The 25,955-nt window shown below is 41.1% G+C and overlaps 1 protein-coding gene across 1 annotated transcript in view; it reads right to left on the minus strand.

Annotated features, from left to right (window-relative positions):
- The window catches only part of LOC120063876 (tomoregulin-2-like), a 128,687-nt gene that overhangs the window by 98,451 nt on the left and 4,281 nt on the right, over nt 1–25,955 (minus strand). Inside the window, exon 2 of the mRNA XM_039014194.1 lies at nt 18,706–18,815. Within this exon, the coding sequence (XP_038870122.1) occupies nt 18,706–18,815 (110 nt within the window). The remainder of the gene's footprint in view (nt 1–18,705; nt 18,816–25,955) is intronic.

Consider the following 25,955-nt stretch of genomic DNA (forward strand, 5'->3'; position numbering starts at 1 on the left):
ATCAATAAACAAAAGAGTAAATGAATCAGCTACCCATCTATTTATCCAACCATCCATTGAAATTGGTATCCATCATTCTACACCCATCTAGACATGAATAAAAGCAGAGGGCTAGCTATTCACAGAAGGCTTTGCAGGGCCAGACAATTAAATTCAGCCAGCGGAGACAGATATACACATGGTGATTAGGGAATGGAACTGATGCTCTGTAAAAGTGGTTGGCGTCGACCCAATTCCCTTCATAGTGCACTACTTTTGAACAGGGCCCATACTGTAGGGCTCTGGTTAAAAGTGGTGCACTATGTAGGGAAATGAGTGCCATTGATGCTGATGGGATGTCACGTTTGGTTTGTACGGGTTTCGGATTCCTCCACCTCTTGGATTCACACACATTAAAATGTGCTTGGTCACATTCTTATGCTTATACAAACAGTTCATCATAAAAATGACCATAATGTCATGAAAGCATGACAATTGCCACCAAAGTGTGTATTTCGATCTTAAAAGGTAAACCAGCTAACAACAAACGTTCCCACTCGTTTAGAGGAGTTCCCTTAAGAGTCTCATTAGGTCTTAAGCTAACGTTTCAATAGGAATGATCCGGTGACGTGCAAGGACTGTTTCCAAGAGACCATTCCCTTAATGTCAAACAGAACTAACATGTTCTCAGAATATTACATATTAATGTTCTAGACACGTGTCATTAGAACACGGCAAGAACATTCATGTGTCCAGGTTTAATAGAATATTCCAACAACGTGCCATCAAACTTACACAGAACATGGTTACCATGTTCTCAAAATATAAGTTATTAAAAATTCTAGACACATTTCGTGAGAACGTTGCATGAACATTGTGTCCAGTTTTCTGTGGGTTCGGCAAATATTTCACCAACGTCCCACCAAACATACACAGAACATGGTTGGCATGTTCTCAGAATATAAGATAATGTTCTAGACACGTTTTGGCAAACATGCAATCACAATAGAACAAACTAGATGAGCTTAATTTGAGAATATCCTATCAACGGGACCTGAAAAACTCATATTCTATGTTTCTCAGTGTAGTGGCTGAAGGAGGACATGGATAATATCCATGGTTTTTCTATTCATTGTCAAGACCGGGCGGCAGACTCGGATAAGAAGGGAGGAGGAGTGTGCCTCTTTGTTAACAACAGCTGGTGCGCAATCTTTAATGTTAAGGAAGTCTCATGTTTTTACTCGCCTGAGTTAGAATACCTCATGATAAGCTGCAGACCACACTATTTACCAAGAGAGTTTATCTATATTTTCCGTAGCTGTCTATTTACCACCCCAAACCGATGCTGGCACCAAGATCACAATCAACGGGTTGTATAGAGCCATCAGCAAACAAGAAAATACACATCCAGAGGCGACGTTTCTTGTGGCCAGTGATTTTAATGCAGGGAAACTGAAATCAGTTCTATCTCATTTCTACCAGCATGTCACCTAGAAATGAGGCGACAATACTTTTACTCCACACACAGAAACACATACAAGGCCCTCCCTCGCCCTGCATTTGGCAAATCAGACCATAACTACTGTATATTCTTCTTCTTCCTACTTACAAGCAAAAACTCAAACAGGAAGTACCAGTAAAACACTCAATACGGAAGTGGTCCGATAAAGTGGATGCTAAGATACTGGACTGTTTCGCTAGCACAGACTGGAATATGTCCCGGGATTAATCCGATAACATTGAGGAGTTTATCACATCAGTCACCGGCTTCATTAAAAAGTGCATCGACGACGTCGTCCCCACAGGAGCGGGACACTAATCCAGAAACTTTTAAGAAACACCGCCAAGACCTCCGATTAGCCATCAAACAGGCAAAGCGTTAATACAGGACTAAGATTGAATCCTACTACGGCAGCTCTGACATTCGACAGATGAGGCAGGGCTTGCAAACTAACACAGATTACAAAGGGAAACCCAGCCGCAAGCTGCGAGCCTACCTGACGAGCTAAATGCCTTCTATGCTCGCTTCGAGGCAAGCAAAATTGAACCATGCATGAGAACACCAGCTGTTCCGGACGACTGTGTGATCTTGCTCTCCATAGCTGATGTGAGTTGATACTATCATCGGAACAACCTTGAAACAGCTTCACATTCGCAATGCTGTGAGGCCAGACGGAATACCAGGATGCATACTCAGAACATGCACTGACGAGCTGACTAGTGTCTTCACTGACATTTTCAACCTATTCCTGACCCGATCTGTAATAGCAACTAGATTCAAGCAGACCACGACAGTCCCCATGCCCGAGAATACCAAGGTAACCTGTCTAATGACTACCACCAAATAGCACTCACATCTATAGCTATGAAGTGCTTTGAAAGGCTGGTCATAGCTCACATCAATGCTATCATCCCAGACACCCTGGACCCACTCCAATTCACATACTGCCGCAAAAGATCCACAGATGACGCAATCTCTATAGCGCTCCTCACTGCCCTCAGCCACTTGGACAAAAGGAATACCTATGTAAGAATTCTGTTCATTGACTACAGCTCAGCATTCAACACCATAGTCCTCTCCAAGCTCATCACCAAGCTCAGGACCTTGGGACTGAACATCTTCCTCTGCAACTGGATCCTGAACTTCCTGACGGGCCAACCTCAGGTGGTGAGGGTAGATAACAACGTATCCTCCACGCTGGCCATCAACACTGGGGCAGTGTGTGCTTAGTCCCCTCCTGCACTCCCTATTCACCCACGACTGCTTGTATGACTACAACACCATCATCAAGATCGCTGACGTCATGACAGTGGTAGGCCTGATCACCGACGACGAGGCAGCCTATAGAGAAGGTCAGAGACCTGGTAGTGTGTTGCCAGTACAACAACTTCTCCCTCAACATCATCCTCTCAACCTCTTGTCAGAGTGTGCAAAGCTGTCATCAAAGCAAAGGGTGGCTACTTTGAAGAATCTCAAATATAAAATATATAGTTAAGTTATGTATATTTTGATAGCTAATCATTATCACTATAATGCTAGCGAGGCAGGCTAGCTGACGTTAGTCGGCTACCTCAATACAACTCGGATTTGGCTTGGAAACACGGTAACGTTAACATTTCAAAAGGAGGCAAATTAGTAGGAAAACCTTTTGTCATGATTGTGATGTCGCCAGATTGACTTCAGATGCAGTTTAACTTTAGTCAGCTAGCTAACTAAGATGGAAGGAACACCACCGTATTTTAGCTAGCTAGCTAACATTAGTATTGCTAGCAATTTTTTGATAAACTTTGCTAGCAAATTTGTCGACATCAGAATGTTGTAAAGTTGTTTCCTACAAATTATTTGCCTACTTTAACAATGGCATCGTATTAGGCTCCATTCAGAATGATGGACCAGTAGTTATGGTGGTAGCTAACTCACGTCTGACTACTACAACAGTGTACTAATTTGCAGCAACAAACCCAAACCAACCCATGTCACAGTTGGTTGCATAGTGTAACGTCTGCATAGTGTAGATTGACTGGAGCATCTGTCAAACATAGAATTAGCTTCCAAATGAGGTTAAGTATTTTTTTTCGAGTTATGTTTATAATTGTTGTTTATAATTGATACCCTGTTTTTCTGTTAGACAAAGTGCACAGTTGGATGCCAGACTGATCCCCTGGTCATGAACCATGTACGGATGCCAGGACCAACCAGAAGGAGCAAGGGTGGGTATCATAACATGTCCAACAATGTGATTGCAATGGTTTAGCCACCTCCAAAAATAATTAATTTGACTGTTGTCAGGCAAGACCTCCGAATAAAAGTGTGTCATGCAACACAAGAACCCTTGTGACATTGACACCTCCTACGTTGTTGCCAGAGTCTCCCCCTGACTCCTATGAAAAGGACAAGTCATCATGAGGCCTCTGATAGTGACCCGAGTTGCTGCCCTGATGGCACAGACAGATTCATCAACAACAACAGGTAATGTGTGGTATGTGAAAAGTTATATAAAAAAATACCCGCCTAGATAAACTAATAGGGTAATTACCCAGCCAAGCAGACACGAGTAGTAGTCGTTTTGGTTGTAAAGTGCATTACCGAAAACCTTATTTCTTTATTTAGAACAAAATGCAATGTATCACTTGGCTGTCTCATATCACCCTGTCACAGGCCCTCCAAGTCAACACCACCTCATAAGATGAGAAAGTACATTGTTTTTGAGGATTGCCTGCTGCAGTTGTTCGAGAGATGTCCAGTTTGCAGCCGACCATGGGGCATAGAGAAGACCAGCAAGGGGACCCTCATCAGCATCATGCAGACATGCCCTCGCTGTGAGTATTTTTATAAACGGAACAGTCAGCCACATGTTGGCAATTATCCTGCCGGCAATCTTCAACTGTCAGCAGCAACAGCTTTCACGGACTCATCATTTGTAGAAAAATAATGAAGGTAAACCACTTAATTACTTTGATACATTTGATAACCCAATTGTGAAACATAGTTTATGTAAACTGATATTATTTGTTGCTTATTTTTTAGTTCTTGGATACATATGTATCCGTGCTTCTACACCTGCATTGCTTGCTGTTTGGGGTTTTAGGCTGGGTTTCTGTACAGCACTTTGAGATATCAGCTGATGTAAGAAGGGCTATATAAATACATTTGATTTGATATGTCCAGGGCATATGTCAGAGGACCTACCAAAAACACCAGGCAAACCTGCTGAATCCCACTATCTACTGGCAGTGGAAATCCGAGCAAACCGCCCTCCTCCAGCTAGCCACTAAAGAGGGAGCTATTCGTCTTGGGGGTGATACGAGGGCTGACACTCTAGGGCACTGTTTAAAATGTGGGAGTTACACTACAATGGATGTGGAGGCCAACAAAGTGTTGGACATTCAATTTGATAAGGTAGATTTCACATCAATTACAACACAAATCCTTACTTGACAAAGTGATGTCAATATGAGATCTGTGAGACTTTAGTTTCCTGCACATAGCAACGAGGTACCAGCGCATGGAGAAGGAGGGGCTGGTGCGGAGCCTCTCTGCCCTGGAGGCGGCGGGGGTCAAGATTCACAGCATAGTCACAGATCGACACCCTTCCATCCAAAAGTTCCTGAGGGAAGAGAAGCCTGATATTCAACATTTCTACGATACATGGTACATTGCTAAAGGTGTGTAGTTTGTTGGTAATGTTTTCACATTCGTGTAACTGTTTAGATATTAGATATGTGCTTTACATATTTTGTAAACATTCTCAATGTAATTTAATATTATTCGGGCTTGGCAAGAAAATAAATGGCCTGGCTAAATCAAAGACCTGTAAGCAAGTTGGACCCTGGAGGAGTATAGTGAACCACTTCTACTGTGCAACCTCAATCTCCGGAGAGGAGAAAGTGGCCAAATGTGCAGGATGTCCACACACATTTTTGAAATATTTTTTTATTTAACCTTTATTTAACTAGGCAAGTCAGTTGAGAACAAATTCTTATTTACAATGACAGCCTACCCCGGGCAAACCCTAACCCGGACGATGCTGGGTCAATTGTGCGCCACCCTATGGGACTCCCAATAACAGCCGGTTGTGGAATCAAACCAGGGTCTGTAGTGACGCCTCTAGCACTGAGATGCAGTGCCTTAGACCGCTGCGCCACTCGGGAGCCCCATGATGGTGAGGAGTTCCCCAACTGCCTGCATCCAACCCTCATCGCTGAAGAAACCAGGGATTGGCTGAAGCCAAGTAAGCGGATTTATAATTTCTATTCTTCCTCCCTTTGTATATTTGATCCATCACTGAATGTTGAGTAATCACTGTTAATTTTCTATTGTTATAGGCCCTATGCCAGGAGCTTCCTCAGAGTGGAAATTACACGTGCATAAAGTTTGAAAGAAAATAAATCATATTTTCACCTAAGTCGGAAGTTTACATACACCTTAGCCAAATACATTTAAACTCAGTTAATCACAATTCCTGACATTTAATCCTAGTAAAATTTCCCTGTTTTACGTCAGTTAGGATCACCACTTTATTTTAGAATGTGAAATGTCAGAATAATAGTAGAGTGATTTATTTCAGATTTTATTTCTTCCATCACATTCCCAGTGGGTCAGAAGTTTACATACACTAAATTAGTATTTGGTAGCATTGCCTTTAAATTGTTTAACTTGGGTCAAACGTTTTGTGTAGCCTTCCACAAGCTTCCCACAATAAGTTGGGTGAATTTTGGCCCATTCCTCCTGACAGAGCTGTTGTAACTGAGACGGGTTTGTAGGCCTCCTTGCTCGCACACGCTTTCTCAGTTCTGCCCCAAAAAATTATATGTGATTGAGGTCAGGGCTTTGCGATGGGCACTCCAATACCTTGACTTTGTTGTCCTAAGCCATAACTTTGGAAGTATGCTTGAGGTCATTGTCCATTTGGAAGACCCATTTGCGACCAAGCTTTAACTTCCTGATTGATGACTTGTTGCTTCAATATATCCACATAATATTCCTACCTCATGATGCCATCTATTTTGTGAAGTCCCTCCTGCAGCAAAGCACCCCCACAACATGATGCTGCCACCCCCGTGCTTCACGGTTGGGATGGTGTTATTCGGCTTGCAAGCCTCCCCCTTTTTCCTCCAAACATTACGATGGTAATTATGGCCAAACAGTTCTATTTTTGTTTCATCAGACCAGAGGATATTTCTCCAAAAAGTATGATCTTTGTCCCCATGTACAGTTGCAAACCGTAGTCTGGCTTTTTTATGGCAGTTTTGGAGCAGTGGCTTCTTCCTTGCTGAGCGGCCTTTCAGGTTATGTCCATATAGGACTCGTTTTACTGTGGATATAGATACTTTTGTACCTGTTTCTCCAGCATCTTCAGAAGGTCCTTTGCTGTTGTTCTGAGATTGATTTGCACTTTTGGCACCAAAGTACGTTCATCTCTAGGAGACAGAACGCGTCTCCTTCCTGAGCGGTATGACGGCTGCATGGTCCCATGGTGTTTATACTTGCGTGCTATTGTTTGTACAGATGAACGTGATCCCTTCAGGCATTTGGAAATTGCTCCCAAGGATGAACCTGTGGGGGTCTACAATTTCTTTCTGAGGTCTTGGCTGATTTCTTTTGATTTTCCCATGATGTCAAGCAAAGAGGCACTGAGTTTGAAGGTAGGCCTTGAAATACATCCACAAGTACACCTCCAATTGACTCAAATGATGTCAATTAGCCTATCAGAAGCTTCTAAAGCCATGACATCATTTTCTGGAATTTTCCAAGCTGTTTAAAGGCACAGTCAACTTAGTGTAAGTAAACTTCTGACCCACTGGGATTGTGATACAGTGAATTATAAATGAAATAATCTGTCTGTAAAAAATTGTTGGGAAAATTACTTGTGTCAAGCACAAAGTAGATGTCCTAACCGACTTGTCAAAACTATAGTTTGTTAAAAAATAAATTTGTGGAGTGATTGAAAAACGAGTTTTAATGACTCCAACCTAAATGTGTGTAAACTTCTGACTTCAACTGTACATTACACAGAGACTGACTTGGCTTAGCAGAGAATGTCTTTCTCTGACACTGGAGATAATAGGGAGACGGATAACGGAAACATATGTGCACAAACATGTGTAGCATAGGAATGAGACAAATGCAGAACGCAATATATTAGATGAGGTTGTGATTGCCAGGGGTTGTCTACTTAAAGATCTCCACAGTTTGACCCCATAGAGCACCATGTCAACCAGCACAAGCTACACCATTGGCGATTAACATTGATATTCTAATCAGCTGCTGCCGAACCCATTATAGCTACATCAATGGTCAATTACTCAGCACTGGCTGACCCGGACAGTCACGCAAACTCTTTGAAGTCCGGGCCTGGGTTGCCAAGCAGCAAACGGTTGCCCTGTAAAGAATCCATCCGCCCCCTCTTGATGTTTGTTTCGGGTTGTAATGAATACTTGTTTTTCATGGCCACCGCAGTCTATGTTTACTGTGAGGGATGTTAAAGGTTTAGTTTCCTGCTGTGTGACAACAGAAGATCACAAACGTGTACACAGACACACACACACACAAACACACACAAACACACACACAGACCCATATCGACACAGACCCACACACAAACACCTCCTAGCCTCATCCATTTCCTGTATCCATTAAAGCCAGCTCTCGATTATGCAATACATCCCAAGGCTATCATCCACCCCTATCAATAATAAACATCTCTACAAATCTGGGGCTCACCTCAGAAGATGGCAACTATACTGCATGGCATGTTCCGATTCTCATGGAATCAGTTCACCATTCGACCTATATAATACGCCGTATTCACGGTTTCCACTCATAAGACACTGAGGCATAGTCTTTACTTACGTCTGCTCATACTAATCAAAGCTAAGTCTCTGTAAGCCTCTGACTGAGATGACTCACTGATTCCAGCAGTAGGGACACCAGTGGTTCATGATAGAAGACAGATGTTTTCGTCCGAGATCGCGTCTCAGTCTCTGATGCAGTCTTCTCTGTCAGTCGACCTCGGAGCATGATGAATGTCTGGTACAGTGTTTCTGACATGGCACAGAGCTCGGGGGACGGAGAGTGGAAAATCGGGGGCTTTTGTCAAATCATGAGCTCCACACCGGGGGTAAGCTCTGACCTTCCACCAGGGAAAATAAAACAACTGAGGAAGGCTTACGTGAAGACGAGCCGTGAAACGGGAGGAGGCATTGGGTAGCTCGATCATGAAGGTCTCTGTCAGAGTTGGGGTCAATTTCCTTTCAGTTCCAATTTAATTTGAATTTGTTTTCTTGATCTGACTAGAGTTGTCGAGTCTCCATTGACTTCAAATAATGTACTTTCTTTTTCTTATGCTCTCTTTCAAGGGCTCCTTATGTCCAGCCTTCAATCCAAAAGTGGGTGTTAAAGTTCTGTGTTGCCAAAGTTGGCGCCAAATCAGATAGAGTTCCAATACAGTGTAACCCAATGCCAGAAGCACAGACATCAACTCCCAGTTTCTGTTGGTTTGTTTAGGCTCAGACTTCACCTCAACAACACTCTCAACCAGCTTCATGAGGTAGTCACCTGGAATGCATTTCAATTAACAGGTGTGCCTTCTTAAAAGTTAATTTGTGTAATTTCTTTCCTTCTTAATGCATTTGAGCCAATCAGTTGTGCTGTGACAAGGTAGGGGGGGGGGGGGGGGGTATACAGAAGATAGCCCTATTTGGTAAAAGACCAAGTCCTTATTATGGCAAGAACAACTCAAAAAAGCAAAAATAAATGACAGTCCATCATTACTTTAAGACATGAAGGTCAGTCAATATGGAAAATTTAAAGAACTTTGAAAGTTTCTTTAAGTGCAGTCACAAAAACCATCAAGCGCTATGATGAAACTGGTCATCATGAGGACTGCCACAGGAATGGAAGACACAGAGTTACCTCTGCTGCAGAGGGTAAGTTCATTAGAGTTACCAGCCTCAGAAATGGCAGCCCAAATAAATGCTTCAGAGTTCAAGTAACAGACAGATCTCAACATCAACTGTTCAGAGGAGACTGTGTGAGTCAGGCCTTTATGGTTTAATTGCTGCTAAGAAACCACTACTAAAGGACACCAATAAGAAGAGACTTGCTTGGGCCAAGAAACATGAGCAATGGACATTAGACTCCTTTGGTCTGGAGTCCAAATTGGAGATTTTTGGTTCCAACCGCTGTGTCTTTGTGAGACGTGGTGTGGGTGAATGGATGATCTCCGCATATGTATTTCCCACCGTAAAGCATGGAGGAGGAGGTGTTATGGTGTGGGGGTGCGTTGCTGGAGACACTGTCAGTGATTTATTTAGAATTCAAGGAATACTTAACCAGCATGGCTAACACAGCATTCTGCAGCGATACGCCATCCCATCTGGGTTGGGATTAGTGGGACTATCATTTGTTTTTCAACAGGACAATGACCCAACACACCTCCAGGCTGTGTAAGGGCTATTTTACCAAGAAGGAGTGATAGAGTGCTGCATGAGATGACCTGGCCTCCACATTCCCCCGAACTCAACCAAATTGAGATGGTTTGGGATGAGTCGGACCGCAGAGTGAAGGAAAAGCACCCAAAAAGTCTTCAGAATATGTGGGAACTCCTTCAAGACTGTTGGAAAAGCTGGTTGAAAGAATGCCAAGAGTGTGCAAAGGTTGTCATCAAGGCAAAGGGTGGCTATCTCAAATATAAAATACATTTTGATTTGTTTAACACTTTTTTGGTTACTACATGATTCCATATGTGTTATTTCATAGTTTTGATGTCTTCACTATTATTCTACAATGTAGAAAGTAGTAAAAATAAAGAAAAGTCCTTGGATGAGTAGGTGCTGTAAAACTTTCGACCAGTAGTGTATAAATGCCTGGATTACTTTAATTTTGGTGAATCCCTTATTCAAATGGGTTAAAGTTATCTACAGCATCCCCAGATGTAACATAGTAAATAATGGTTACTTCTCAGAAAGTATTGAGCTTCTAAGAGGAGTAAAACAAGGCTGTCCTTTGTCTCCATATCTATTTATTATGGCCATTGAAATGCTAGCTATTAAAAGTAGATCCAACAAGAACATCAAGGGGTTAGAAATCCAGAGGATTAACACGCAAGTGGCAATGTATGCCAATGACTCAAGACTCAAGTCCACAATCTGGATCCCTGCACAGTCTCATTGAAGATCTTGATAACGTTTCTAGACTCTCTGGACTAAAATCTAATTATGACAAGTGTAACATATTGGATCGTTAATAGACAGTGTTTACACTACCCATGCAGTTTTCCAAAACCAAGTAGATATACTTGATATTCACATCTCAAAAAATATAAATGGACTTACCACATTCAATTTCAATAGAAAGTTTGCAAAAATAGATAAGATTCTGCAAACATGGAGAGGTAAATAGTTATCTATTCATGGAAAAATCACATTGATTAACTCTTTGGTTCTATCACAGTTTACTTACTTACTAATGGCGCTGCCTACTCCAAACAACTCATTTTTAAATCATATGAACAAAAAATATTAGATTTTTTATGGAATGCTAAACCAGACAAAATTAAACATGCCTATTTATATAATGAATATGAGTTTGGGGGGCTAAAATTATTAAAAATGAAAGCTTTAAACCTCTCACTAAAAGCTTCACTCATACATAAATTATACTTAAATCCAAAATGGTTCTCCAATAGATTATTAAGAAAGGCTCATCCTATGTTTAAAAATAGCCTTTTTGCCTTCATACAGATTACAACTTCTCCTATCCGACTGACTGAAAATTAAATGTTTAAAGTATTGCCCTTTCTTAAACAAGCCATACAAAGCTGGTTACAATCTCAATTTTATCCTCCAGAAAATATAGAACTAATGTTATGGTTAAACTCAAATATACTGATTAATAAAAAAAACTATCTTTATGGATAAAAAAAAAAAGGTATTATATTTATTAATGATTTTAGGAATATAAACGGTGTAGTTATGGCACATATGCTGCTATCGAAAATATATGGGAATGTTTGCTCAGTCCAAACTTAATGTCACGACTTCCGCCGAAGTCGGCTCCTCTCCTTGTTCGTGCGGCGTTCAGCTGTCGACGTCACCAGCTTTCTAGCCATCGCCGCTTCATTTTTCATGTATCCATTTGTTTTGTCTTGTTCCCTGCACACCTGATTTTCATTCCCCAATCAATCTACATGTATTTATTCCTCTGTTCCCCATCATGTCTTTGTTTAAGATTGCTTGTGTTACGTGTGTATTGTTGACGCGCCAGACTGGCTTGTTTTTCTGTGTTATTTTTCACGAAGATGTTTATTGTTAAACATAAATCTTGTGACTGTTTTGCGCGTTTTGCACTTTGCACTGCCTAAATAAAGTGTGCGCCTGTTTACAAATCTCTGCTCTCCTGCACCTGACTTCACTACCAGTACGCACACATCTGACACTTAGAACCAACTGATTGCAGCATTACCACAAAAATGGAGGAGGCAAGGAAATAAGGTCAGGAACGTGACACAAGTGGAAAGTGAGAAGGGAGGGAATTTGTTTGCATATCTTAAAGATACAAATTGGCTAAAAGGAATTGGCATGAATACAAAAATATACCAGTTTAATGTGAGGACAAAAATGTTGACAGCTGCAACATACAGGTTGCAAAATAAATGGGAAGAGATTTTCGATGTACAGATTCCATGGCACATTGTATGAACTGGTACAAAAAACAACACATGATTCAACACTTCAAGTTTTTCAATTTAAATGATTATACAAAATTCTTGCCACCAACAGAATGCTATATACAGTTGAAGTCGGAAGTTTACATACACCTTAGCCAAATACATTTAAACTCAGTTTTTCACAATACTTGACATTTAATCCTAGTAAAAGTTCCCTGTCCTACGTCAGTTAGGATCACCACTTTATTTTAAGAATGTGAAATGTCAGAATAATAGCAGAGTGGGTCAGAAGTTTACATACACTCAATTAGTATTTTGTAGCATTGCCTTTAAATTGTTTAACTTGGGTCAAACATTTCGGGTAGCCTTCCACAAGCTTCCCAAATAAGTTGGGGGAATTTTTTCACACACTAAGTTTGAAGGTAGGCCGTGAAATTATGTCAATTAGCCTATCAGAAGCTTCTAAAGCCATGCCATCCTTTTCTGGAATTTTCCAAGCTGTTTAAAGGCACAGTCAACTTCATGTATGTAAACTTCTGATCCACTGGAATTGTGATACAGTGAATTATAAGTGAAATAATCTGTCTGTAAACAATTGTTGGGAAAATTACTTGTGTCATGCACAAAGTAGATGTCCTAACCGACTTTTCAAAACTATAGTTTGTTAAAAAGAAATTTGTGGAGTGATTGAAAAACGAGTTTTAATGTCTCCAACCTAAGTGTATGTAAACTTCAGACTTCAACTGTATATGGGGCATACAACAATTTCAGCTCTGTAGATTTTGTTGCGAAGAGACAGGATCACTAGATCATTTATTCTGGTATTGCTCCTATGTAGCTTGTTTCTGGTCACAGGTTCAGGAATGGTTAAAAAAAAAACATTAACTTAAAATTAACCTTACAAATAACAGTGTTGGGCGATTTGGAAAGGCATAGTCGGTCAATAAATAATGATATTTACTCGGAGGAAATGTTTTCATCTTTAGCTCACAATCTGTGGATACTATACGATTAGAAAGGTTCAACATTTATGTAAAACATCGACAAACACAATCGAAAAATATATGGCACATGGAAACCAAACAAGGGTGGTCTATGGTGATACAGTAGGTGGGATGTGCTGAGAGTGGCTGAGGGGTGGGATTAAAGACTTTATGTTTGGTAATGTATTATTGTTATGTGACTGCTTTACATAAAAGTACCATGTATGTAAAATGTATACGTAAAATGTCTATGTAAAATGTATGTATATGTAGCAGAAAAGCTGTAAAAACCAAAAAGATATGTGTCCTCCAAAGAGGGTGGATTGGTTAATAATAAAAAAAATACAAAAAAAAATGACGAATAAATAGTACTCCACATTACTCAAGACACATCGGAGGGAGCTTATGTCAGTGGGGGTCGATGACAAAAAAGCAATGGACCAACAGCTAATTCCTGAAGAACACCATCCCGGGATAAAATCCGTTCCGTGTCTAACCTGATGATGTATTCCTCCCATCCCCTAGACAGAAAAGTGTTGCGCATTGTCTGAGTGATTGACAAACTCCCATGATGCCTTGCAATGGTTGGGGGTGCTAGTCTGCTCTGACAGTTGGTGGGAAAGACTGGGGGCTGCTTGGCTTGTGCTTCTGCTCTTTAACCGGTTGGCAGTCTCCTCTTGATTAGGCCTCTGCCTGCCTGTCCCTGAGGACTCTCCCCAATGCAGTCACCGGAGACGGGCTGTAATGGTGTCTGACAGGCCAGCTAGAGCTGCCGAGGAGCTGACACAGATGCTAACTTCCGAGGAGAGAGCCCTGCCCAAGTACACCCCCCCCCCCCCCCCCCCCCCCCATACATTCTGATGGCGTTAAATGATTCAATTAGGTTGTTTGGGTGACTTGAGGTGGGTTTTGTGGGATTTCTGCCTTGAACGACAAATTTAGGATAATGTCTTCAGATCTCCTCTTAATTACTAACATGGTCAAATGAGCTAGTTGGGCTATTGCATCACACCAATACCGAACATACTCACCAGTGAGTTTCCCTTATATTTTCCCCCTATTGCTATACTTTCATCTACGGTCCACCTATTTCAGTTAGTGTTGCACGGTATACCAGTAACATGGTAATATCGCGGTACCAAAATGTCATGATACTTATGATACCAACATTTTATAATACCGTAGTACTGTTTCATACGATACTACCAATATTTTCGTCCCTACCGATCTAAAGAACCCGCTGGCGCCAGTTATATAATGTTTATAAAGTCAGTTATTTATAAATTGAGTAAAAAAAATTCAGCAACAGCAACTAGTCTCTTGTATGCACCAGTCCAATAAAGTAAATATAATTTAGCAGTGATGGCGAGCGGGGATGGAGACCCTGATCAGTCTTCTGTTGTTACATATGTACATGTGATACATTGGAGCAGTGCAGAGCGAGCAAAGTTGATACATTGTATTTAATTTAATCCCTGATATAACCAGGAGCATAGGCCAGTCTGAGTATAGGCTTTGCAAGTTCGACTGTCATGCAGCAGTGCCAGGGATGAAAAACAGCTTTGCGACAAGCATTCATTCTTGCACCTTTACAGCTAAGAAAACGTCTTGTCTCAAGCTAAAACGGTTACAAAAATACGACTCCTATAACCAGAGCTGCATTTTTTTTCTTCCTGTGCAATTTGATATAATTTCACAAACGATGTCACAGGCCATTTTAAACTAATCCCGCCAATTATTGGTTTGATATTGTTCAGTCATGTTACCTAGCTAGCTAAAAATCGGGTAACTTGACAACAGGAATAGGCACATTTTATTGGCACAAGTAGAAAGGAAAAGGCTCTGCTACTCACGAGATGTGCTTCAAAGGTAGGATTCACATAAGCCAAACTACAGTATATCAAAAATCTTTCTCTTTCTGGTGCTCATTACATTCTGATGGTGCTTCGTGTTTTTAAAGTTCGGAACAGTGTGTGTATGTTTGAGAGAGATTGCTGTGTGTGTGTGTGTGTGTCTGTTTTTTATGAGAGAGAGGGAGATACTGTGAGTGGGAGAGTGTGTGTGTGTCTGTTAACTGAAGAGTAGAAGGTTTCATGCAGTGTTATCCCCTTACTGCCACAATAACATGCAGATCATTATGCATGTATATTCCTTCCTCCTGTTCCACCCAGCCAAATCACAGGTAGACCTTTATAAATATGAGCAGATTTGCCATTCTATGCAGTATTCTATTATACAGTGTGAAGTTAAATTCAGTATGTGTTGTATTGAGTATAAGTGTGAATATCAGTGACAGGTTTTTTGTGTAGCACATGCACATAACGTTTAGAAAATGGGAACAAGCGGTCCAGGGGACGGGGCGAACAGGACACTAGGCCACAGAAGTTTTTCCCCTGTGGTACTACTTGGTATCGTGATACTTGGCCTGGTATCGTATCATTAGTAAAATGTTATCTTGACAACGCTAATTAAAGTAGCATCACGTTATACACCAACGGACTGCCCTTCTGGCCTTCAGGCTCCATTTCCAGGCCCTAAAACATCATGTGTTGCTGGACACTACAGGAGTGCCCATCTATCGACGTTGCCCTTCACTCAACCTGCATCAGCTCACACAGTCTGCTCACAAAGACAAAGGCACGGCTCTGGGAGCCGCTGCTGGTACTGGACTCTTCTTCACGCTGATTTTAATTGGCATATTCGTCATGCAAATGTAGAAGTCAGCTTTGCAGCACACTATGACAGTAGAGCCCAAGGGAAGTCTCAGAGGGCTTGCCGGTCCAGAGACCCACTACTAATGCAATACAGATAAGAGGAACACATCTGTGAGAAAGGAGTAGGAGAGTAGAAGCTGCAGGGAGAATAGACAATCTATAGATAGAGGCAGACATAGGGAGAGAGAGGTAGAGAGGCAGGGGGTAGAGAGTCAGTGGAAGGGATAAGGGAGGGAGGGGCGCAACAGAGAAGCGGGGTTGGATGGAAAGAAGAAAGGAAAGAGGGGAGATTGAACATATTGTCTCATGTATTATCCATTGTCCTGTCATTTCACGTTAGTGACGATACCTACCTCTGCCAATAGGAGATGTTGGTGTAACAACTCCCAATACAAGTTGTCTTCGGAAATATTTAGCTATACTTAGCCACTTCCTGACAAACGTACTGTAGATTCACCTCAAACACTGATGAATACTCGAACAGCCATCATCATCTTAAGCCAGGGTCCCTGCTGATCCAGTCTCCCTAGGCACCCTTTATCCAAGGCTGTCCCTGGGAATTAAACCCACCATTACAGCTCTATGGACTGTATGTCTCCTTCCCAGACGGTTCACATGGCCCCAGATTAAAGTATCATAAATGCATACAAATATATGGAACAAGGTCTCCATCAGGAATGCTCTGATAATGACCTCCCGAATGCCACTTGGGACTGCTCCGTGGTATAGCTACGGTCCTTCAGTGTGTGTGTATTTAAGTGTGTGTGTGTGCGTGTTTGTGTGTGTGTGCGCATATGCGTATTTGAGTGTGTGTATGTGTATATGTGTATTTGAGTGTGTGTACGAGAGTGATATCTGGTAGTTTGCTCTGAGAGCTAGGAAGGAGACGCTCTCCTTTCCCACTCTCGTCATCCACAGAAGTCTGAATCTCATCACAACCTAACATTGGAAGGAGAATGACATCAAAATGCTGAGTGACCAGTAACAACCAGATATTAGAGGAAATAAACGCGACATTGTGGACTGATTCACAGAATGCCATTAAACTGCTGAAAGACAGTCATGGGCAGATATTAGAGAAGATTACAGCAACATCATGGCATGATATCTAATGTATTACAGCAGAGATGATGGCACAACCCCACGTTTTATGGAGTTACAGAACACACAAATTACAGACAGGGTCAAAACTACACCTTGACGAGCAAGCCGGAGCCGTTATCACAATAGCATTTTGGGGAAAAGAAAATACTGAGGTGCTAGAAAGCGAGTCATAAGCCAATATGGATGGAGGACAAATTACCTTCAACCAAAAATCCAAGCATGGCTCAAGACAAAATACTACATTACATTCATTCAAGGACATACAAAACACGTACAGTGAGCATAACAACCCACCAATTAAACACAGATAAGAGAGCCCCGTTCAAGTATCAGTAAACGATAACAAGATATTTCACAGCATGTCCAAGAATCACATGAGCATGAAGCTTTAGCTACACACACATACACAAAAACGTGTGTACACACACTCACACACAGGCAGTGTGGGTTGACTAGCTAGCTAACACGGCTGCTGAATGGGCATCTGCCGTTGAATAGCATCCATTGATTCTCGCAGATCAAACCCACTTCCTCCTCTCAACTATACTGCACGTAACCCCTCAAGGGCTGAAAGTGTGTGTGTGTACGTGTGTATGCCTGCACACTAATGCATGTTTGTGCATGCTAGGACATTAGGGGTTGGGGAGTACACAGCCCCCCTCAGACACAGCCCCCCCCCATAAAGAGGATACATTTTGCTGAATTACGGCGCTTAATGGAATAAAGACATGGCGGCTAGTAGGTTTAAGCGCATTGGCGTCAGGTCCTGTCCTGTCCATGAGACACAGGATGCCACGGCAGGCCGTGACCCAAGGCCACACCAGCATTAAGTCAGTATGACATGAAAGCGGTGTTAACCGCCTCTTGCTAAGCTTCACAGAGAGAGCTCTGCCCCGAATGACAGCCACTATCAGTGCGAGATCTCAGGGATGAGAAATGGAGAGGTAATGTCATTTATCTGTGCGCTTCTACTAATGTTCGCTCCCAGGGAAGTACAAAATTGAGATAAAAGCAAGCTTTGGCGCTGGATGTGCTGATAAGCTCGCAGGATTGGACATGAGAGCATCGAGCTGAAACGCATTAGGCATATCCATGTGCTTTATCTCAGTATCTTCATTTATGTAGGCAATATAGAGCATATTTGTTTGAATGAGGTAAAAGCAATACAAAAAAAATCAATCAATGGACGGCTGGTTTGTTGCATTTTTGTTATAGATTGGTAATAAACGGAAGCATAAGCTGTAAAGTACAGCATCATTCACTGGATTTATGTTATTAATAAGGGTATTTAAATCTGTGTGTTGTCAATGGCTATACCATCAATGAAGTGGAATGCATAAAACAGCCACCATGATTGAGAGTGACATTCGGTTTTATGAGAAGCGGTAAATTATGTCTTCACTATACATCGTAGTCCCCTCCCTCTTGATAGCTAGTGGGTCTTGGTGTCCAGCCACCAATCAGCGAGTTATAAAAGCACATGTCTGAGTCGAAGCACTGGAAGGATGTTGAAACACTGACTGGTGTAGACTACAAAACACAAATGTTTCAATTCAATTTTTGTTATATTAAAGGCCCACTCCTTCAATTGAAAAAACAACAAACAGGCATCCCCGCCATGAAAATAATTCTACAACCAAATGAGGTTGCTATAATAATATGCCATTTCATAATGACCGCTGCATATGAACAGAAGAATATGCAACTTTCCCCCCCCCCCAAATTCTGAGAATAAAACATTGAACAATGTCTTACCTTGAAGTTGCAGATGCACGTCACTGTCTCTCCAATTCTCAGACACTCTCCGTCAAACTTGCAGGTGTTGGTGTCGCACAAGAAGAGATCTGTGTCCCGGTCATCAAAACCTGCCATGTAAAAACACAAATCATCAAACTTTAGCTGAATGCATAAACATACTGAAGCAAAAGTTGCAAAAAATGGCACCCTATTCTCCAAAAGGTTTCTTCTACTGTTCCATTTACACAGAGGGTTGTACATGGAACCCAAATGAGTTATTCTTATTATTATTCTTTTTTTGAAGAGTATACAGTCGCATTGATATTAAAATATTTTTGGGTGAATAAGACTTCCTAACATTAGAACCTACTGAATGGCACCAATAACAGCTTTGTAAGGGATACATTTTGTAATAATCCCATTAAACATATACCATTGCAAAAAAAAAAGCTAAGTCATTTGGAAAAACAACCGTACAAATGACCCACACACTAGTTGAATCAACATTGTTTCCACATGGAAATAACGTGGACTAGATGTTGAATTGATGTTTGTGCCCAGTGGGGACTGGAGAAATCAATGTCTTCCATTAGTCATGCTACATTTTATAACAACATAGTCTGTCTTTGTCTGTAGGGAAGGAAGTTCTGTCTGTCTTTATATAACAAGGTTGACCCCAGGCATTGTCCCGAGGAGGCAAAAACTTTGTTACAAAGGACACTGCCCCACTGGGCACACACTGATTTAATCAATATTGTTTCCACGTCATTTGAATGACATAACGTTGAACCACTGTCGGATAGACGTTGAATTGACGTCAGTGCCCAGTGGGGTGGGTGCATCCCAAATGGCACGCTATTCCCTTTATATTGCACTACTTTAGAGCAGGGCCTATTGGGCTCTTGTCAAAAGTAATGCACTGTATAGGGAATAGGGTGCCATTTGGAACGTAATGTTGGATTTTATACAATTCAGTCTGAATTAGGTATATCAAATGACTCAGACGAAGCATCCCAAATCGAATCAATGGGCATGAGACAGGACAGAAAGCTCCAGGCTATTATTTTACCTGAGCCCATTGCTTACAAATAGCACCCGCATGTCAAAGTGGTCTTAAAAGCGTCCATTTGAAACCGAGAAGCCGTGGTCTTTTATACAACACATTGACAAAAAAGGAGCTATTATTTGGGACGAAAACAAAGTTAGCTAGAGTGAAGTGGAGGCTCTTCCAGAGAAGAAGAGGAGGATGGTTATCCTCATTATAATACATAAAACCTGCATTAATAGGTAATTAGGCTTGGCCTTCATTTTTGTTGTGTACACCCATTCACTCATTTTTGTCATACAAACCTTAGTTTGAGTTAGCTCAGAAATGTTGGACAATTGACATTCATGTCATTCGTGTACAGTACCTGCACACTAAATATACATTTTCATCTATGCATATGTGTGTTTCACGTTTTGATATTAAAGATAAGAGATGATCAACATTTTTGAGAGAGGATTCAATGTAGTTATGCATAACCTAAGCTATCACTTTTTGATATGTTTTACTCAAATAGAAAGCCAATTTAGTCATATGAGCAATTTTTGCTAGACATTTCTTCCAAAATAAAATGAAAACAGCAATAATCTGAGGCATGCACTTTGCCTCTAAACGCTCAGCAATTAATGTGTGGCTGATTGTTAGCCAGCTACATGACAATGTTGTTTTCAAGAGGTGATGGGTAGTGAGGTGATGGGTAGTAAGGTGATGGATTAAACATTACGACAGCACTTCTGTCCCGAGTGCTACCCAACTCTCCTGCCATCATCCTAAAAGCTCTCTACTCTGGATGGTGCTCATTGCTCAGAGCAAAGGAGTCTAGCATGCTAAAATAGCCAACCTGCTATTCACATGGGTTCTTAATGGGCAGCAAGTGTTAGCTCTTAGCGGCTCCACATAATCATACAGCCAGAAGCAGCAGTATGGACGTCGGAGTGACACTTGGATTATATGGCTGCTGTACTGAAGCACTTATTAGACGAGAGCCCTATGAGTTGCCATGGGAAAGTGGCAAGGGGCTGACACATGGGTGACACTCACACGGAGAGGAATGGTAGCAGTCATACTACAGGCTAATTCACTTCTTGGAAAGAAACAGAGGTGTTCACGTGTTCCTAGCACTCTAACAATAGCCTGTTTAGTCCCATAAACCTTATTCACCAACAAGTCTTTAGAAATGACCACTTAAAGGATACAATACTCCAAAATTAAACTTGTCAGCCTTTTTCATACCTTGGGAGTGTTCTAAAGTCAAGCGATCCCATGGTATTTTTGCCATATACAGTTGGGGTGATTCCTCTCAAAACTAGAACAAAAGAAAATTGTTGACACATATTTGACATTTGTATCTTAGAGCATAGTTGAGAAATAATTAATTGAAGTAGGAATATTTGTGACTTTTATGCCTGACCCAGGCCTCCTTTAAGACTCCATAATGTTTAATCTTCGATTGATTTATGATTTTTGAAAATTATAAACATGAATATTGAAAACATAACATTTTTGATTTGTCACATTTTTATATATATATATATATATATATATATATATATATATATATATATATATATATATATATATATATATATATATTGTTGAACATAATATACTCTATGGGCATATCAAAGTTCCAGAGTGGGATCTCTGTTACTTGTAGAGTTATGATCCAATTTGTAAGCATTTCCAACAGAGTGAATGTGAAAATGGATTCAAAATGGTCACCCTCTGCTGGTGGTAAAAGGAGGCCTGTGATTGGTTACATTGCCGACTAAGCAAATGTCTCTGTATAAAATGGGCCATAACTTTAAAACTATCATACTTTGATATTCCTATAGAGTATATTATGTTCAACAATATATAAAACAATTTGCCCCCAAAATTTATATATATCTATATTCATGTTTATATTATTACATTTTCATAAATGTATGTAAGAAAATTATTATTGAAAAAAAATTACTAATCATATGTCATATGTCACCAATTTTTGCTCTGTAGCACCAACAGATGAAACATTATGAGTCTTAAAGGAGGCTTGGGTATGGCCAAAATGTCAAAAATGTTCCAACTTCATTTAATAATTTCTCAATTATGCTTCAAGATACAAATGTCAAATGTATGTCAACAATCCTTCCTCCAAAGGAACCTTCTATTGATTAAATGTCCATGGTCTTTTTTTGTTCTAGTTTTGTGGGGAATCACCCGTAGGCTATCCAGAATATACGGAAGGAACGGGGGAAATAGTACCTGCTAATTCCAACAAAAGTGTCCTAAAATAGCATACATCTCGAAATCTGCTATGTAATCCACAATCACCTCAAAAACACGCCTTCGAAACATAAACTTGACCCACCCTCAAAGATGGAGCTGTTTCTCTTCTACCATTGACAGAAAACAATTAGCCTAAATCACTTCAAGTTGTGTTTCCTTGGGTAATATGTTGGAATACATGGCATGCAAGTTGCATAAGGATTTACTAAGCAGGTGTCAAATGTGACACATGAGCAGAGCCCCAGGAGTTTAGAGAGGTAATTTATCCTACTTGTCAAAAATAGCTCTTGGAATGCAATAAACTGCCTTTAGAAATGGCACCACATTAAGATCAATATATGAAATCATATATAACTTAGCGTAGGAGTACTGTACATATGTTTATATACAGTATAGGCATATTAAACAGACAAGTTAATTGTAGAAAAATTCCCTTGGAAAAACCCCAACTGTTTGCAGGACAACATTTTTAAAGATAAACATGACAATAGAAAGATAAATATTTCAAATACACTTCGGGAGCAATTACTACACTTCAATTGTTGGACTGTAAATTGATGAAATAGTAAATGTCATATGAAGACACAAAACAGTAACAATCAATCTCAGATGAATGTAAACCCCACTGTAGGTTTAGTCAGAACGTTTTGCTGTATTTTAAAGCTGAGATCCACCCCAGATCATTTGTTATTGTTTTGTTTTTGAAAAGGAGGAGATGAGTATCCAACAACATTGTACATCCCGCGTGCAGTGATGTACAATGATGTTCGAGGGAAGAAAAAAACATTGTTCGATGTTTGAAGTAAAGTTTTTATAATATCGCAAATGGACGTGGCAGTTTCACCGAAAACAGATTTCAACTTTAAGGACAGGTGTGGTTATGTGTCAATATCTAATGACAATGTCCGTAAGGGTGAGGGGACAGCTTGTATGACAACTAGTTTCTACAGCTTGTGAGGTGTGGTGGTTTTAATGCTTGTGAGTGCACCCGCAGTGCAGTCTGCATTTATCTGTGAATGAATGTGGACCAAAGAGTCAAATAAATACCAGATAGGAATACAGACTCAATAGCTGTGCTTTGCTGACTGTCACACACAAAAAGCAAGTCACAGTCATAGCGGTTACATAATCAGATAAATTACTGCACAGTCAGACCCAAAGCCATAGACTCAAAGACACAGTCAGAGCTACAGCCTGCCAACATCTAGGACATTCAGTAGTGAAGACGAAAGTGTCTTGTGTTCTCATAGTTCTAGGCTGAAAGTATTGCAATCCACTTATTCTCTGAAAAAAACGGAAAGAAAAAAGAGTGGGTGAGAAACGTGTTTTTTTCCCCAAAAGACATTGAATCTCAGAACTTGCCGTGTTTCTTTTTGAGACATTCTTGGATTTCTGGAAAATCACAAATGAACAAGACTCAAATATATAGCCCAACTTGGAAAACTAAAGGTACAATTCATACAGTATGTGCAAGCTTGAGGTAGTGTCTCCCTGACAGACATTTATGGGTTGGTACAGCCTAGAATTTCAGGTACAGTAGCAGTAACAGTTCTCGTTGTTGCTCAGTGTTTTTTGACCCTGTGATACACTACTGCCTTCGGGAACAATATGAATCGGTGAGCTGCTTGTAGCTAACATTTGCTATCTGCAAAAAACACTCAGGAAACAAATGAAATTAAATCAAATGTTTTATTTGTCACGTGCTGAATACAACAAGTGAAGACTTTACCGTGAAATGCTTACTTACGAGCCCTTTCCCAACAATACAGTTAAAAAGTAAGAAGATTAACAAATAGATAAAAAGATAATAGTAACACAATATAATAACAATAGCAAGGCTACATACAGGCTATATATAAGGAGTACCGGTACTGAGTCAGTGTGCTGGGGTACGAGGTAGTTGGGGTGATTGATTGAGGTCATATATACATGTAGGTTTGGTTAGGTGATTGACTGAAGTACTATGTACATGTAGGTAGGGGGTGAAAAGCAGAACATCTAATTAACTGTTCAGCAGTCTTATGGATTTGGGGTAGAAGCTGTTCAGGAACCTTTTGGTCCAAGACTTAGCGCTCCGGTACCACTTGCCATGTGGTAGCAGAGAGAACACCCTGTGACTTGGGTGGATGAAGACTTTGATAATTTTTAGGGCCTTCCTCTGACACCGCCTGGTATAGAAGTCCTGGGTGACAGGAAGCTTGGCCCCAGTGATGTACTGGGCCGTTCGCACTACACTCTGTAGCGCCTTATGGTCAGATGCCGAGCAGTTACCATACCAGGCGGTGATGCAACCGGTCAGGATGCTCTTGATGGTGCAGCTGTAGAACTTTGAGGACCTTGGGACCCATGCCAAATATTTTCAGCTTCCTGAGAGGGAAGAGGCGTTGGTATATCCTCTTCATGACTGTGTTGGTGTGTTTGGACCATGATAGGTCCTTAGGGATGTGGACACCGAGGAACTTGAAGCTCCTGACCATCTCCAATACAGCCCTGTCGATGTTAATGGGGGCCTGTTCGGCCCGCCTTTTCCTGTAGCCCACGATTAGCTCCTTTGTCTTGCTCACATTGAGGGAAAGGTTGTTGTCCTGGAACCACACTGCCATGTCTCTGACCTTTTCCCTATAGGCTATCTCATCGTTGTTGGTGATCAGGCCTACCACTGTTGTGTCGTCAGCAAACTTAATGATGGTGTTGGAGTCGTGTTTGGCCACGCAGTCGTAGGTGAATAGGGAGCACAGGAGGGGACTAAGCACACACTCCTGAGGGGCCTCAGTGTTGAGGATCAGCGTAACAGATGTGTTGTTGCCTACCCTTGTGTGAGCCATGACCAGCCTTTCAAAGTATTTCTTGGCTACGGGGCGATAGTCATTTAGACAGGTTACCTTGGCGTTCTTGAGCTCGGGAACTATCATGGTCTTCTTGAAACGTGGGTATTACAGACTGGTTCAGGGAGAGGTTGAAAATGTCAGTGAAGACACTTGCTGGCTGGTCAGCGCATGCTCTGAGTATGTGTCCTGGTAATCCGTCTGGCCTTGTGAATGTTAACCTGTTTAAAGGTCTTACATCGGATACAGAAAGCATGATCACACAGTCGTCCGGAACAGCTGGTGCTTTCATGCATGGTTCAGTGTTGCTTGCCTAGAAGCGAGTCTATGGGAGGGTCAGTTTGTGTGTCTTTTAACATATTGCCATTCTTAGAAAATGCAGCAATAGTCATTACAGGAATTGGTGAGCAGGTTGGTAGGTTGGAGTGGCAGAGCGCTTCACGCACAGGACTTGTAGGCCACAAGTGGTAGTTGGTCGAATGCAGACGTGTTTATATACTAACCCCTATGCTAACCATTACCTTAACCACTCACAAGCATGCCTAAACCAGAATTATGTGAAAATACCCACCCATATACATACATTTACACATAGTGAGCTGCTAATGTAGTCGTTGAACTATGAACCAATCATGTGAGGGTGTGCTTTGTTTCCATCAGGCCATTATTTACCAGAGCAACACTAGTTGGAGCCCCACCGGCACCTCCACAACATAAAAAATTGATGTAGGATCTTAATTTGATCACTCTGTTGTTGCTGAGAATTGCAGGTGAGCTTCGTGATTTACATAAATTCACTGAAAACCCACACTAACACATTATATTAACAGTATTGCACTTTTTATGCAGCCGCATTTTGGCCAGCTTATATTTTAAACCACCCATCAAACAACATTATGGGCTAAACGTTAAAATCCTGTTGCTGCAGGATTATTTTGCTGTAACAATACTGATCGATTTAAGATCCTACATCTGTATATTGCTCCAGGCCTAATGTGCTCTTAGCTGCAAAACATGCCATGTCAGAGGCCAAGACTATTTGTACTTCCTATACCCCACCCACTGTTAAAGGAGGAGATTACAGTGAACTAAATAATTTACCAAAACAAGCTGGCAAACATCAAATA

This window comes from Salvelinus namaycush, chromosome 19 (genome assembly GCF_016432855.1).
Source record: "Salvelinus namaycush isolate Seneca chromosome 19, SaNama_1.0, whole genome shotgun sequence".
Classification (NCBI taxonomy): domain Eukaryota; kingdom Metazoa; phylum Chordata; class Actinopteri; order Salmoniformes; family Salmonidae; genus Salvelinus; species Salvelinus namaycush.